At 36.5% G+C, this 14,282-nt stretch overlaps 1 protein-coding gene across 1 annotated transcript in view; it reads right to left on the bottom strand.

The window, feature by feature from the left end:
- Positions 1–7,295, bottom strand: part of FRK (fyn related Src family tyrosine kinase) — a 59,450-nt gene extending 52,155 nt beyond the window's left edge. The window contains exon 1 of the mRNA XM_039355520.1: positions 6,396–7,295. Coding sequence (XP_039211454.1) covers positions 6,396–6,841 — 446 coding nt within the window. The 5' untranslated portion in view covers positions 6,842–7,295. The remainder of the gene's footprint in view (positions 1–6,395) is intronic.
- Positions 7,296–14,282: the final 6,987 nt, after the last annotated feature.

Here is a 14,282-nt window from a genome sequence, read left to right as displayed (position 1 = left end):
CACAGTTACAGTACATGTCTAGATATGTTCATTAAAATTTGAAATATTAGCTGGATATTGGGAAGAAAGGGAGGGAGGGAGGGAGGAAGGGAGAGAGGGAGGGAGGGAGGAAAGAAGGAAGGAAGGAAGGAAGGAAGGAAGGAAGGAAGGAAGGAAGGAAGGAAGGAAGGAAGGAAGGAAGGAAGGAAGGAAAAACATACAAAACCATCCATTTCAGAAGACTGAGATCATGAGTATGTGATCTTGTTTCCTAATCAACTTTATTAAATTTCAAAAGGCAACAAAATATAAAATAACAATAAAGGAGTATTAGGAAGAGGAGGAAATCAAGAGGAAAGACAAGTTAAAAAGTGACAAAAAATTAGAATAAGAGGATATTTTATTATAAAGTTGTAGTGCTGTTTTGATTATTATATTTGTATATTTTTATGATTTTGTTTTGTAGAGTAATCGGTTACCTTATATATTTATATCTTTACAGAAGAAAATCTGAATAATATATGATCTTGATGAACTGGGTTATATAAAATAATCGTCACTAAAAAAAGTCATTCAAATATAGTTTAAAAGAACCAAAAATATTTTAGAAAAACATGTCCGTTGTATTATTTTAGATTTGTAGATAAGTAATTAAAAGCCATTAGTTAAGAATACCCCTGCTCTGTGCTTCAAGTGGTTAAGTGCTTTAGAAGGCAATGTCTACTTTTGATTGTACAATAAAACTTTAGTTTATAATAAGCTGAGTTAAAACTGTAAAATCAACATATTCTTTAAAAACATGTATTAGTTATAATAATATTTCATGGTTCCAGTAGGTAGCTTTGAAAAGTACATGTAATAAATTACTTATTTTAGTAAAGTCTCCAGTCTCTGAATTGGCTAATATAGACAAATGTCTCCCAAACCTTAATATCTTTATCACCTAGGCAGCCTTTGGGGAAAACGGCATTCTTTCACCCTTTCTGTATTTTGGCACATGTTGCTATCTACAATAATAACAGTGAAAGTTATTACTAGATTTCCAAGCCAGGATTGTGAAAATTGCCTCTGTCTTGATGAAATGGCTGGATATAGCCGGATCACTAATCTACCCACATGAGGATAATATGCCCAGCTAATATATAAATGCTAAACAAATGTGAAAGAAAACAATCCCTGAAAGATCATCTATTTTTTTTCAACTTTACAAGCCTGGTCAGGGTTTGTTTTCCAGCTGCAAATAATAGAGGACAATGGCATAAATAACAAGATGCAAATACAGATGGTAATAGAGCTTTCTCCAAATTGGGCTTTGTCAATCTATTGAATAAAGTTCCCGTATTCCCAGCCAATTTATAAAGGGAAGATCCTAGAGGTCACTCCTCTCTGCTACTGATATATTCAATATGTGGCTAATAAAGAGTTTCTCTCTGTGAAAAGAGGTGAGGGGCAAGTAGAAGGAACTGTTCCTTTTATGGAGAACCTTTTTGTACATGGACCGATCCCTTTCACATCAATTAAATGAACGAGTGTCTGAACCCCACGAATGAGAGAGGGGGGATCAGGGGCAAAAAACTAGTTCTACACAGAAACAGTTCAAAATTACCAGTTTATTGCTCAAGTCTATGCATAAGAATCTTCTCAAACTAATGATTTGCACCTATGTAAAACTAAGGTGCAAGGACATTCAAGAAGGGTTGGGACTTAGTTCTCTTGTGACTGTCTAGAGATTCTAAGCTGATTCCCCTTTTGACTCCTTCCCCTGGCTCTGCCAATCTGTCTCCTACAGGGAAAGACAGAAAATATACTGTAGTGGTAGATCCTACATAGACTGCTCATGGATGGCAAAGTTTAATCAACATGTACAGGTAGCTTGCAACTTACAACCATGCATTTAGTAACCATTCAAAGTTACAACAGCACTGAAAAAAAGTGGCTTATGACTAGTTTTCACACTTACAATGGTTGTATTATCCCAATGGTCACATGATCAAAATTCAGGTGCTTGGCAACTGGCATGTATTTACAACAGTTGCAGTGTCCCAGGGTCATGTGACCACCACTTGTAACCTTCCCAGCTGGCTTCTGACAAGAAAAGTCAATGAGGGAAGCCAGAGTCGCTTAACAGCTGCATGGTATGCTTTATTAACAACAGCAGTGATTTGTTTAACAACCGTGGCAAAGAATTGTATCCCATAAAGTGGGCTCCAATTCACTTAACAGTCTTGCTTAGCATCAGAAATGTTGGGGCTCAACTGTGAGCGTAAGTTGAGAACTACCAGAATGATGTAGGTGCTGGCCTAGAAAGTGAGAGACCTTGAGTTCTAGTCTCACCTTAGCCATGAAAGTTGGCTGGGTGACTTTGGGCCAGTCAACCCAGCCCACCTCACAGGGCTATTTATGGAGAAAACAGAAAGAGGAAGGAATATCATGTTTGTTTGCAGGCTTGAGTTATTTATAAAGTAATAAAGATGGGATAAAAATCTAATAAATAAATCTGTGTAGGCTCCTGGCAGAAACTGTTTTGCTTAAAACAGAAGCAACACTGCACATATACCAGTCCAGAATACTTTGTAGATGTTATAAGCTAAGAAAAGATACAACAGCTGTCCTTAAGCAACATGATTTCTTTTTGCAACCTAATCATAAATATGTCAACCCGTAATTTTTTTAAATTGCTGAGAACTACTAAATTTCTGTAGCATTAGAAAATATTTGTTTGGCTATGAAACTCACCTATAAGCCCATCCTTCCTGTAAACTGCATGTCTTCATTAACAGCTCTGAATAGCACTCATGAAATTGTGTGACTCTCCCGTTTTGTCCCTCAGGTTCAGATACAGACAGTGACAAAACAACTATGTAGATAGGATGATATGAGCTGCCTGGGCTGATCAGCGGAATGAAAATCCTGAATCTGTATGTTAGTGAAAAATGTAACACAGCTAGTTCTCTAGCGTTTTGTGCACAATGAGCATTTCATTGTTTAGCCGCCTTGATGTGTGAAACAACTAAGACAGATAATAAGGTAGCCTTCCCCAGCTAGGCACTTGATGTGCAGGTTGTATTACAACTCCCATAAAAACAAAATCTTTTTTTTTCTTACATCCACATTGTGCTCCTCAATATTACAAATGACAAGAGACAAGTGAGTCTCAGATGTCCCTGACTTCATGGTATATTTAGTGTGCTGTAATTTTTTTGTCATCGATCAGTTGCAACCAGTGCTAAGCCTTAAAGGGTGATTTCTGAGATACAGATGTGCTTGCATCAAACTCAAATCCTGATGGATGCATGGAGATATCCCGTCCTTTATCTAACCAAAAATAACAAAGAGGTTTGCCATTGCTCTTGCTCAGGATTTTATTTTTAGACCTTCCCTGTCTCACCTGGGATTCCCTGGCCCAATCCCGCTTAACCTCTAAACCGAGGTAAGATTGGCCTGATAAGCCCATATTCTGCCAGCATGCAGAAATGGTCATTATGTAAATAGTATTATTCCCCTTCCAGGAATAAAAGGCTGTGCTAAGAATAAGAAGTCATTATAAGCATTTTTTCCTAATGCATCCCGTTGGCAGCAAGCATTCCTGGAACAGCCGAGCAACACACACCTGGTATGTTTCTGATAGCAGCAGAAATACCTAGCAGACTACTGATATCAACAAAGTCTTGTTTATGTGAGGCACAGAAGCAGGTGTGTTGAATTAACATCAGCAAAGTAGTTAAGCAAGAAGACATTATTTCATTTGTTTTTACCAAAAAATAATAATTAAAGCACATTTATTTCTCATGTATTTTTAAAAGGTACTCTATATCAACATACTTTCAAACAAATATTTTCCCAGGGAATCTTACAAAATCCTTAGAAACCGACATATCGAGAACAAAAAAAAAGAAAGGGGAGAAGAAGAGGAGGAAGAAAAACAAGTGAGAAGCATACTGTGTAGAAAAAGCAGTAAGTAATCTTTTGAAAAGCATTCAAATTTATGTTGGGCAGCAACACACTATTCATTAAAAAGTACAATTATAGCCAGGGCCTTTTTTTTTCTCTCTCATAGAACGCCCAGAACGGAGTTCCGGCACCTTTTTTGGATGGAACCTTGTAGGGTAGGCAAGGCAGGTTGTATGATGTGTGTGAGTTCCGGCACCTTTTTTTTTTTTTAGAAAAAAAGCACTGATTGTAGCATAGATGAAAAGTTGCCATGAAAAACCAACCAGAGATAGAATGTCTTTTCCTCAGAGCAACAATCCACAATCTACCAATTCCAAGCCATCTCTCTAGGATAGTGTATCTCAACCTTGGCTGGCAACATTAAGCTGTATGGACTTCAACTCCCAGAATTCTGAGAGTTGACATCTACACACCATATAGTTGCCAAGGTTCAGACATGCTGCTCTAGAAAAAAATACCAGAAACAGGAGACCAACACTGAAAAGGCTCATTCCTGGATATCCATGGCTTATCCAGGCTTATCCAGGAAGTGATACCAACCACATGCTGCTAAAGATCAAGGCATGTACCAGGGTTTATGAAGCCTTAAGGATGCAGACCTGCATTTGGCTTAGGGCTCGCACACAGTAATCAAACATCCAAATGTATAATGGCAACAAATTATATTTATTTCCTTCAGATTTCACTCTACCCATCTTTTTCTTTACATGGTAGTTTAAGCACTAAACAGTTCTGTATCTTTGTTCCAATGAAAATAATAGAAACTCATAACTTCTAGTAGCTGGATTGTTTTTTTTTAACTGATTGTATAAATGTTTTTAGTCCCAATTAAAAATTGGGGAGTTGTATGCTGCTCAAAATTGGCAGATTGGAGAGATCTACATATAGTCCTTGACTTACGACTACTCGTGAATTTTAGAGCATATTGAAAAAAAAATGGAAATTACTTTTCCCCTTCCTCCATGACTTTTTCTTTCACTTCTTATGCCATGAATTATGCCATAATATATTACTTTTTAATAAAATAAAAACATTAGTGTATAATGAAGAGTGCACAGAGTGCACAGACCAGCACAGCACCTAAATCCTCAAATGCCTTTAAAAACAGAGCAGACATGCACCAATGAATCATATCCACTTGTTGAAACTCCCTATAGTAAGAGAATTTTGTTCAAGTTGTGTTAACTTCATTCAATAATGAATGCAAATTGCAATAAGGAACTTACAGCCCTGGTTTATCTATTCATGCATATAAAACCTCAAACTTTCTGGACTAAAGTAAACAAGGAGCAATCAAGCTGCAATTAAGTCTCGCCAGCCTTCATGGCCAAACTAGTTTTCTAAATATTTGAATAATTAAAATAGCGATTCTAAAACTTAGGAGATCTGGAATGCTTCACTTTCTAAGGGGCATAGATATTGTATTTCCACTTTAAAAGCCATTCCGTTTTAGTCGTATGCCTCCAAGATACAGCTAAATAGAAAGTTGTTCTCTTTATGCCTTTGGGCGATCCCAGGGGCCACAATTTACCTTTTCAAGTTATGATGGCAGAAAAAAAAAAACAGAGTTTTGCAGCCCAGAAAGCCTGTTTAATGAAGGGGAAGTCCACACCTTTATTGCTATCTAGGTACCCCAATGGTTATTGTTAAATGAGGGGTGGAAGAGATCCCATTTGTCACATTTAGTCTGTACTTCATCCCTAAAGCAACAAAGAGTACATCTGCATACACACATCCACATATAGTGATTTATTAAGAATCAAATAAATTCATTCTGAGAAAGGGAAACATTAATGTTTTTTGTAAAAAAAAAAAAAACAATTTAAATGAGCTATAACTGGTATAATATCAGTCCCAATCTCTATTGAAAATAATGGATAAATTGGGTCTACACGAATGTTATGTTAGACCAAAGTCCCACAACAACATTTAGTTGCTTCTAGTTTCTCAAAAGAGCATTTTCCATATATTTAGCTATTTCCCCAAGACTATTGGTCTATTTGGTGATTGCAATATAGTACATTATCTAGAAATCTACAGGTAGTCCTTGACTTAGAACAGTTCACTTAGTGACTGAAGTTACAACAGCACTGAAAAAGGGACTTATGACCGTTTTTCACACTTATGACCACTGCAACCTCCCTATAGTCACATGATCAAAATTCAGACGCCTGACAACCGACTCACAATGATGACAGTCGCAGCATCTCAGGGTCATGCGATCAGCTTTTGCAACCTCCTGACAAGAGAAGTCAATGGGGAAGCCAGATTCACTTAACCACCGTGTGACTAATTTAACAACTGCCGTGATTCACTTAACAAAGGTGGCAAGAAAAGTCGTAAAATGGGGCAAAGCTCACTTAACAAATTTCTCACTTAGCAACATAAGTTTTGAGGCTCAGTTGTGGCAATAAGTTGAGGACTACCTGTATTTCCTCTGCTTCTACATTTGTATCAGAACTTACGGTTCAGCTTCAATACTCTGGTCAGGTGCAACATAGTTAGCTGGGATATAGCCTTGCAGCTTTTGTCCAGGTCTGGCAAGACCATTCTCCACAAGCAGTTTGGCAAACCACCAGCCCTCCTGAGAGGTATCCAGCACTTCAAGCTTATCTCCAGGTTGAAAACTCAGATCATCTTCGGTCCGGGCTTGGTAAGGAAACAAAGCAACAAATCTGCAGGTCTGATCTACTGTTCTGAGTGGGGGTGATATCGGTGGTCCTACCGGAGAGCCATTTCCATCACCGCCTGTCTTACCTCCTGATCTGCAATCACAAACTTTGAAAAGCTGGAGCACATAGGACTCCAGACTGGCAAAATTCTTCTGGCAGCAGTTCCCCATACTGCAGTTCGTATGACTTGCTAGCTTCAATTTCTTCACCTTTTTTTTCTCCTGTCCCCTGTTATGCATTCACAAATCCTTGAAAGCTATTTCCTTCATTATCTGTCATTTCCAAACGCATCCTTCAAGCCCTTTGAACAAGATAAAAGCGAAGAGACGTTGCTGGGATTGGGGAAGATCCGCTTACTTCTTTCCTCTCAATTTCTAAAAACAAAAACTCTCCACCAAGTTTCTTCCTCCTCTTGCAGCTACTCGCTCGGGATTGAAACCTGAGCAATGAAAAGCAAATCTTGGTGTCAGGGGAATTTTTCACTTCCTCTTCTGATAATTCAGAAAGACCTGAGCCATTCTCTTGGGAGCCAAAAAAAAAAAAAAAAAAAAAGATAAAACAAGCAAATAGAAGCAGAACAGATTTTTTTTTCAGCTCAATCTCCCTACCTTTCTTCCTCCTAATACTCTTTAGTCTCTCAAAAATGTAGCTACTGCAGAGAGACCAAAACCGTGTCACTCTCGGTAATGAATAACCAATCAGACTGACCTTTTGTGTTAATAAGCTGAAATGTGGACAAACTTCTTTTGTATGTACTTCCTGGTTTCACCTCTTTCTGCCTCTCTTTTATTACCCAGAGAGTGGCATATTATCCCTTCTGTTCTGCATACCACAAATAAAACAATCTGCAAAATCATTGTACCATATAAATAAATGTGTTGCTATTATCATATTTGGCATGAATTCTCTTTTATATAATTTTATTAAATGTTCTTTTTAAAAACAAAATTAAAAAAAACCGATGCAAACTAATATAGAGTAAGAAAAAGAAAAGAAAAATAAATAAAAAGGAAAGCTAAAGGTAGGAAAAAGTAAAAGATAAATAGAAAATGATACAGAGAAGTAGCTCTCAATTTTCTTTACAACAGGCGTAAGTACAATTATAAGATTACTTCTTACTCTCTTCTTTCTATTCTAATTATCAAAACCATAAATCATACAATATGCTCATTTTTTTCTGTTTCACACAATAAGCACATAAGTGGCTTCCAGTCAGCAATAAATGTGATTTATTGTTTGGTTTTTTTCTGATCAAAGAAGTCAATTTAATCATCTCAGCAAGATCCAGCTCTCATTTTAACTAACCATTCCTCCATTGTGGGCAATGCCCAATTTTTCTATCCAGGTGCTACAATAATCTCACGGCAGTTATTATGTACAAAAACAAAGTTCTGTGACATTCTTCCAATGGTTTATCAATCAGTCACAAAAGAAAAACTTCTAGTTTCAAATCTGTATTAATCTTTAAAAACCTCTGAATCAGTATAAGTCATACTATTCAAGACATGCATTTTTTAATCACAAAAATTCTCCCCAGCAATGAAAATTGTACTTCCCCTCATATTAACATGTTTTTTGCCTTCATTCCATGTCTTAATGTAATTATTTTGAAATAGCAATTTATATTTGTCCTAAGGATATCATATTTTACCTTCTTCTCAACCTTAAAACTAATTTGTTTATCAATTCTGTTTGATATTTTCTATTTTCATATTTTTGTAACGTCATCTTCTCTTTATTAATCTTGAAGCCTGCTAAAGCTATTCCTTTAATGTGTCAATTCATATTTCAATTATCTTTAAGGAATCTTCTAGAACCAACACCAAGTCATCTGCAAAAGCTTCTAACTTATAAGTTTCTTTTTTAATCTTTACCCCTTCAATTTTCTCATCTGTCCTATATCTGTATTCAATATAAACAAGAAAAGGACCGTCAGTATTCCTGTCTTGTTCCTTTTTGTATTTCACAAGCTTTGTTAGATCTCCATTAAGAATAATTTGTACTTTCTGTAAGGCAGGGGTATCAAACTGCCGGCCTGCGGGCCGGATAAATCATGGCAAAACTGCACCCACCCCATTGCCAGCAATGGAAAAAAAGTCACGATACATCGCAACACGTTATTTGACGTTGCGAGTTTGACACACCTGCTGTAAGGTATAGATCAATCTCATCCATTTTATAAAGTTCTGTCCAAAATTCATATCTTCTAGAACCTTAAACAAGAAATGCCAGTTAAAATTGTCAAGGGCTTTTTCTGCATCTAAGAAGATAAACACAGTTTATTTTTTTATTATGTACCAGAAGTGCTTTCATAATAGTCTTAATAATATTTCTTTCAGAATGATACTTGGAGGCTACATTCAGCTTCTCATGACACAGCTTTTCCAAAGTCACAGAGCCACTGTGCAGCTCATGGAAATCTCTTGCATTCTTGCAAGGTTTCATTTAGGGTGGACTTCTTAAACTTTCTGCCACCAGATACGTAGCTCCAGGATGTACCAAATTCACATATAATTTCTTCCATACATTTTTATTCTAAATAATGACATAGTTGATAATGATCAAAGAAAATCAGAAAACAAGTTAATTGAAAACAGAATGCAAGACAACATTAGTATTCAAGCAGTAGAAAAAGGAGAAGAGACAAGATAATTTCTGCAAGGATCATAATATGGTTCAAATATCACAATTGCTGACTATTCTTTTGCAAAAAAAAAAACCCACTGTCCTGTTAAAATACATTTTAGCATCTAACCTGCTTGTAGCTCAATGTTCCTCTACAGAATGATGGGCCTTTGGACTGAAATGTATAGCATTTTTAATAAAGAATCATGTCCGTATCAGAATGTCCCATATTTTGTAGTTGATACTTAACAAAACTGGGATTTGTTCAGTTTTCTATGTATATGAACTATAGCCCACCAAGCAATTGATACTGCATATGTGGTTGAAAGGTGAAACATGTATGTTAAATGAACATGTGTGAGTTCCAAAATCTCCTCTGCTGAGTGCTGTTATAGCATGCTTAAGCATGGTGGCTTTAAGACAGTTTGAAATCCCCTCTAGACCTCCCTATTCCCCTGACATTGACAGAGATTGGAAGCTGAATTGTTTTATTATTAACTCCAGAGTTGTGAACATAAACTCACTGCAAAACTAATCTTTTCTCTTGAAGTACTTCCATTCTGCAGAACCTCAGAACAGTCTCTTCCTTCTTTGGTGGGAACTTTGATCTCTGATCTTTCCGATTCATTCTGATTAATCTTTCAGAATCACATCAACTTTAATGAACTGATTCTTTAAACAGTAGTTGATGTTTTAAAACATAAGTTAGCAGGAAAGTGCTATGTTCATGCAAGGTCCAAAGCATTTCTTTCAAATTATTTTTGAATTATACACAACCATTCTACGTATGTTTTATTTATGAAAAAAGCAAGCATAGTCGATGGCAAAAAAAAAAAGAAGTCCTGTGCAGTCAAATCAACTGTGACTGCATAATATCTTTAGAAAGAAACAGATTGAACTCTGAAAATTTTTTGTATCCTCATCAATAAAAAACAGAAATCTTATTTTCAAAGTCTGGAGAAGGAGAACTGCAGTCTTTAGGGAACATTATTCTTCTTTAGTTAATTCACTAAGCAGACCGCTCATTAGTTTACTGGTGTACACAATCCTTTCATAGTAATTAGAGCATCCAAATTCATAGCGTTGTAAATACTCTTCCATTATAAGGCATAAAAAAAATCTGAGCCATTTTTTTCACTCCGAAGACTTATCCCCCAAATTAACATAATGAATAGATGTGATTAGTCTTGTTTTCTGCTGCTTGAATTGTGAATATGTTTTGAGGTCGGTGGCAAGGTTCAGTAACAATACACATGAACGCACTGATGAAATTCCAGCTTATAATTGTTATTCAGAATCTTCAAACTCCAACACTAAAGACTGTTTTTTCTCATGTAGAATCAAATATATTTTATACCTATTCTTTTATTCTAATGACTTGATTGCCTAAGATGCTTACATTACAACAGTGCTTTCAGTGCTCTGAGAGGTTCATTTACAAGCGAATATAAATTAATCATAGCAATAGCCTGGCTGTACAAGATGATGAGGTCTAGAATTGTTAACATGGTGTAAAACTTCAAAGCTATAATCATATAGTACTAGCTGCCACATAAATGTGTTGCCTTAGTGGCTTGGCTACCCATTTAGTGGTATTACCAGAGTAGAGGGCATTCCCATTAAGGCTCCTGCTGGTTACCCTATTTTAGTTTTTATCTCAGTCATTCTCTAATTAGCTGCACTTTTTGTTTTCCTCTTTCACTTGGAAGGAAGGAAGGAAGGAAGGAAGGAAGGAAGGAAGGAAGGAAGGAAGGAAGGAAGGAGAGGAAAGGAAAGAAAAGGAAAGGAAAGGAAAGCTCTTAGCATCTCTGTATCTCCAGATGGCCTTTAAGAAAGGGAATATGAGGCCAGATTTTTGTAAATTGGAGTATTATAGGTAGGTCTAAAAAGTAGTTCTACCCTTTTTTGTGGACGGGAGGCACCAATACTTTCAAGGATGTTGAACTACTTTGCCAAGAATACATATTTGTTTATTTTATTTTAGATTTTTTTAACTGCCTTTATTATTTTTATAAATAACTCAAAGCAGTAATATTCCTTCCTCCTTCTATTTTCCCCTGGCTGGGGAAAGTCCACACATCTTAAAATTGCCAAGTTGAGAAATACCACTCTACTCATTTGAAATTCTTCATACAATTGTATGAGCTATGTGTTTAAATTGACTCACACATTGACATGGGATTACAGATCTTTGATTATTTTTCTTGAACATAAGTGCTGGGTGGCCTGAACTGCTACTTTAAACAAGACATAATTAGATTATGCAAAAATGTAATAACTGTTAGCAATTTAAGTGGTTCAGTTTTCTATGTAGTGTTCACTGCTGTTAGCATTGTGCATATACTCTTCTGAAAATTATAGCATTTTAAGCTGTTTTAAATGCACAGTTTGAGGCCTATCGGTGTGCATTCTTTACAAACAACATTTTCCTGATAAAAGCTTGCCATTACCTTTAATTCCAATAAACCCTATTCCATTTAGCATAATATCAGCTTAGGTTGTTTACTTATACAAAATAACCATAATGATTAAACACAGCTGTAAAACATGCTTTTCTTGACTAAGTAAGGGACAATAATTCCATAAACAAATTAGAAGTTGGTTTAATGGAGGAAAAACCTTGGATGCTTTTTTTTTAATGTGTTGTGTATATATGTGTGTATAATTAAATCATAGTTCTAATACAGCTGAAACAGTTGCATTTCTGGAATATATAACACTTATTTGCACATTAATTGGCACCATACTTTACAATGGTATTTAGGAAAGCAATAACAAAATTGCTCCCTTTGCTATGTGACTCTTTTTTTAATTTGCATTTATTTTTTAAAATATCCTTGAACGTGTAGGTTAAATATCCATTATTATCGGGTTTACTTATAGATGATGCTATAGAGAACACAGAAATGCATTTGCAAAATGAATAATGACCAACGCTACCAATTACCTAAGCTGGTTTGTATGTTCTGCATTTAAATCATTTAGCCCACTGCCATTCTAATGTAGCTGCAGAGAAGAGGGAAAAAGCAGAAGCAAGGCTATTCTATCATTTCTGCCAACTGCCTTGGGCGCTTTTCTAAATATGACTTTGCCGGCAACCATTCCATCAGGAAACCTGAAGAGCTTTTACCCCAGCTAAGCAGCATAAGAATCATAACATTAAGGACTGGAATTTCTTTTTTTCTTCTTCCTCCATCATCCTTTCCTTTGTGGACCAAATATTTTAGACTGTAAGTCTAGTGCAGAGGCCATCTTTTCAAAATGTGTTCACAGTGCTAGCGTGTGGTAGAAATGCTTTAAATGAATGCATTAAAATTGCCTGATCTGAAGGGTTCCATCTTATGCCTCATTACAAAATCATTTATTTTCTCCAAGGTGCTAGACAGGAAAAAAAATCTGAATCTTCTTCTACTGGAATTGAGGGGGCTGCAGCTTTCAAGATGTATATATTTAATCAAGGTTAGGAAATCAACTTGGAACAGATCTAGGATTAGCTCAACGTTCAACCCCCCTACCTCTGAAAAGATGCTTATGACCTGCTTTCAAAGTAATAGTTTGAAAGCAGTTCCCCTACCATTGTTCACTCTTACATTTGACTACATTCTGAAGTGACCCTCCCCCATCTTCCTCACCATCCCTGGGTTATCCCAGGTCCTTGGTTTGCTCCCAAGCTGGCTGCAGCAAGGTAAACAGAGCCTAAAGTCGGTCATATATATATAAACAGGGCTTTTTTTGTCATAGAACCCACTGGAACGGAGTTCTGGCACCTTTTTTCTACAGATTTTCCAGAGTTGCATTCTTTTCCTATGGTTGCTTTTCTTATCTGTGTTTGCTTTTGAAAATGCCCTGCTGGTGGTATGGTGCGAGTGGCGTCACCTCCGATGTTGTCTGCCTCAAGGAGCCATGAGGCGCTGGAGCACCACAGCCAGAGTGCGGCTTGATTGGCTGAGTTAAACCATGTGGTGTGGAAGCCAGTGATGGTGGTGAGAGACACTTAAACATGGAGGCCATCTTTTACGAAAGAGTGAGTGAGCCTTTTGCCTTCCCTTACAGGAGGTGGGGTGAGAGGTTAAAAAGAGGTGAAGCAAGAGGAAAGAAAGGTGGCTGGCATGGAAGCTTGCCCGACAGTGAAACTTCGCTGTTTCGGTTCCTTGGGTAGTTCAAAGGCTGGGATCTCTACGAAAATCTCTTTTTAGTCTTTTATACTTTATATTCAAACTGCAGAGGGGAAGAATAAGAATAAAGCCAATGTCTTATGATTTGGATATATTATTATTAATAATATATACTAATGTATTGGTCAGATGTAAGGGTAGACTGACAGTATGAGGTTTAATCAGTTCTATTTACTAAATTGGGTTTAACTTAAAGGTAAATTAAAAGTAATCTGTTCACTGACAAAGTTTCAACTTTAATTTGTTTCAAGTCAATATCCATATTAAACTCCAAATTTAAAGGTAATTTTTTCTACCTTGTTTAACAACTTCTTAAAAATAATTCAATCTTTTACAAGCAACCAAATTTTGTTTTACTGGGCCAATTTCATTCCACATAGAAAGCTGACATTTCCACTCATTAAACTAAATGATAAACGTCCCAAGAGTAATAAAATGCCTTCTTGTAATTTAAAGCCACACAGTGCATGGTAACATTAATAGTATTAACTTACATTGAACAAAATCCTAGTCTTTTAGATACACTAAAAATTGAAGGGTTTTTTTTTCAACTACAAAGGTAAACCTTGTACGAAAGGCAAGGCAGGTTGTATGATGTGTGTGAGTTCCAGCACTTTTTTTTTTTTTACAAAAAAAGCACTGCATATAAATATTAATCACTGTCCATTTTGAATACATAGCAGAAAGAGGAAACTTGAGGAATGTGATGCAATACGAGCCTCGGCTTTCTTTCAGAGGCTGCTGGCCTCTCCTAGCAAGTAATACTTCTCATGAGACTCTGTAGGGAACTTTGTTTTCTAAGGAGGCTCCAGAAACTCGACAAATAGATGGCATCTCCTTCTGGGAGCCAGCTGAGTCTGAGGAATCCTGAGGAACAGAG

This window comes from Crotalus tigris, unplaced genomic scaffold (assembly GCF_016545835.1).
Source record: "Crotalus tigris isolate CLP2741 ecotype Arizona unplaced genomic scaffold, ASM1654583v1 scf7180000018691.1937549, whole genome shotgun sequence".
NCBI lineage: Eukaryota > Metazoa > Chordata > Lepidosauria > Squamata > Viperidae > Crotalus > Crotalus tigris.
Note: the sequence above shows the minus strand (reverse complement) of the source record. Positions and strands in the feature narration are given on the sequence as shown.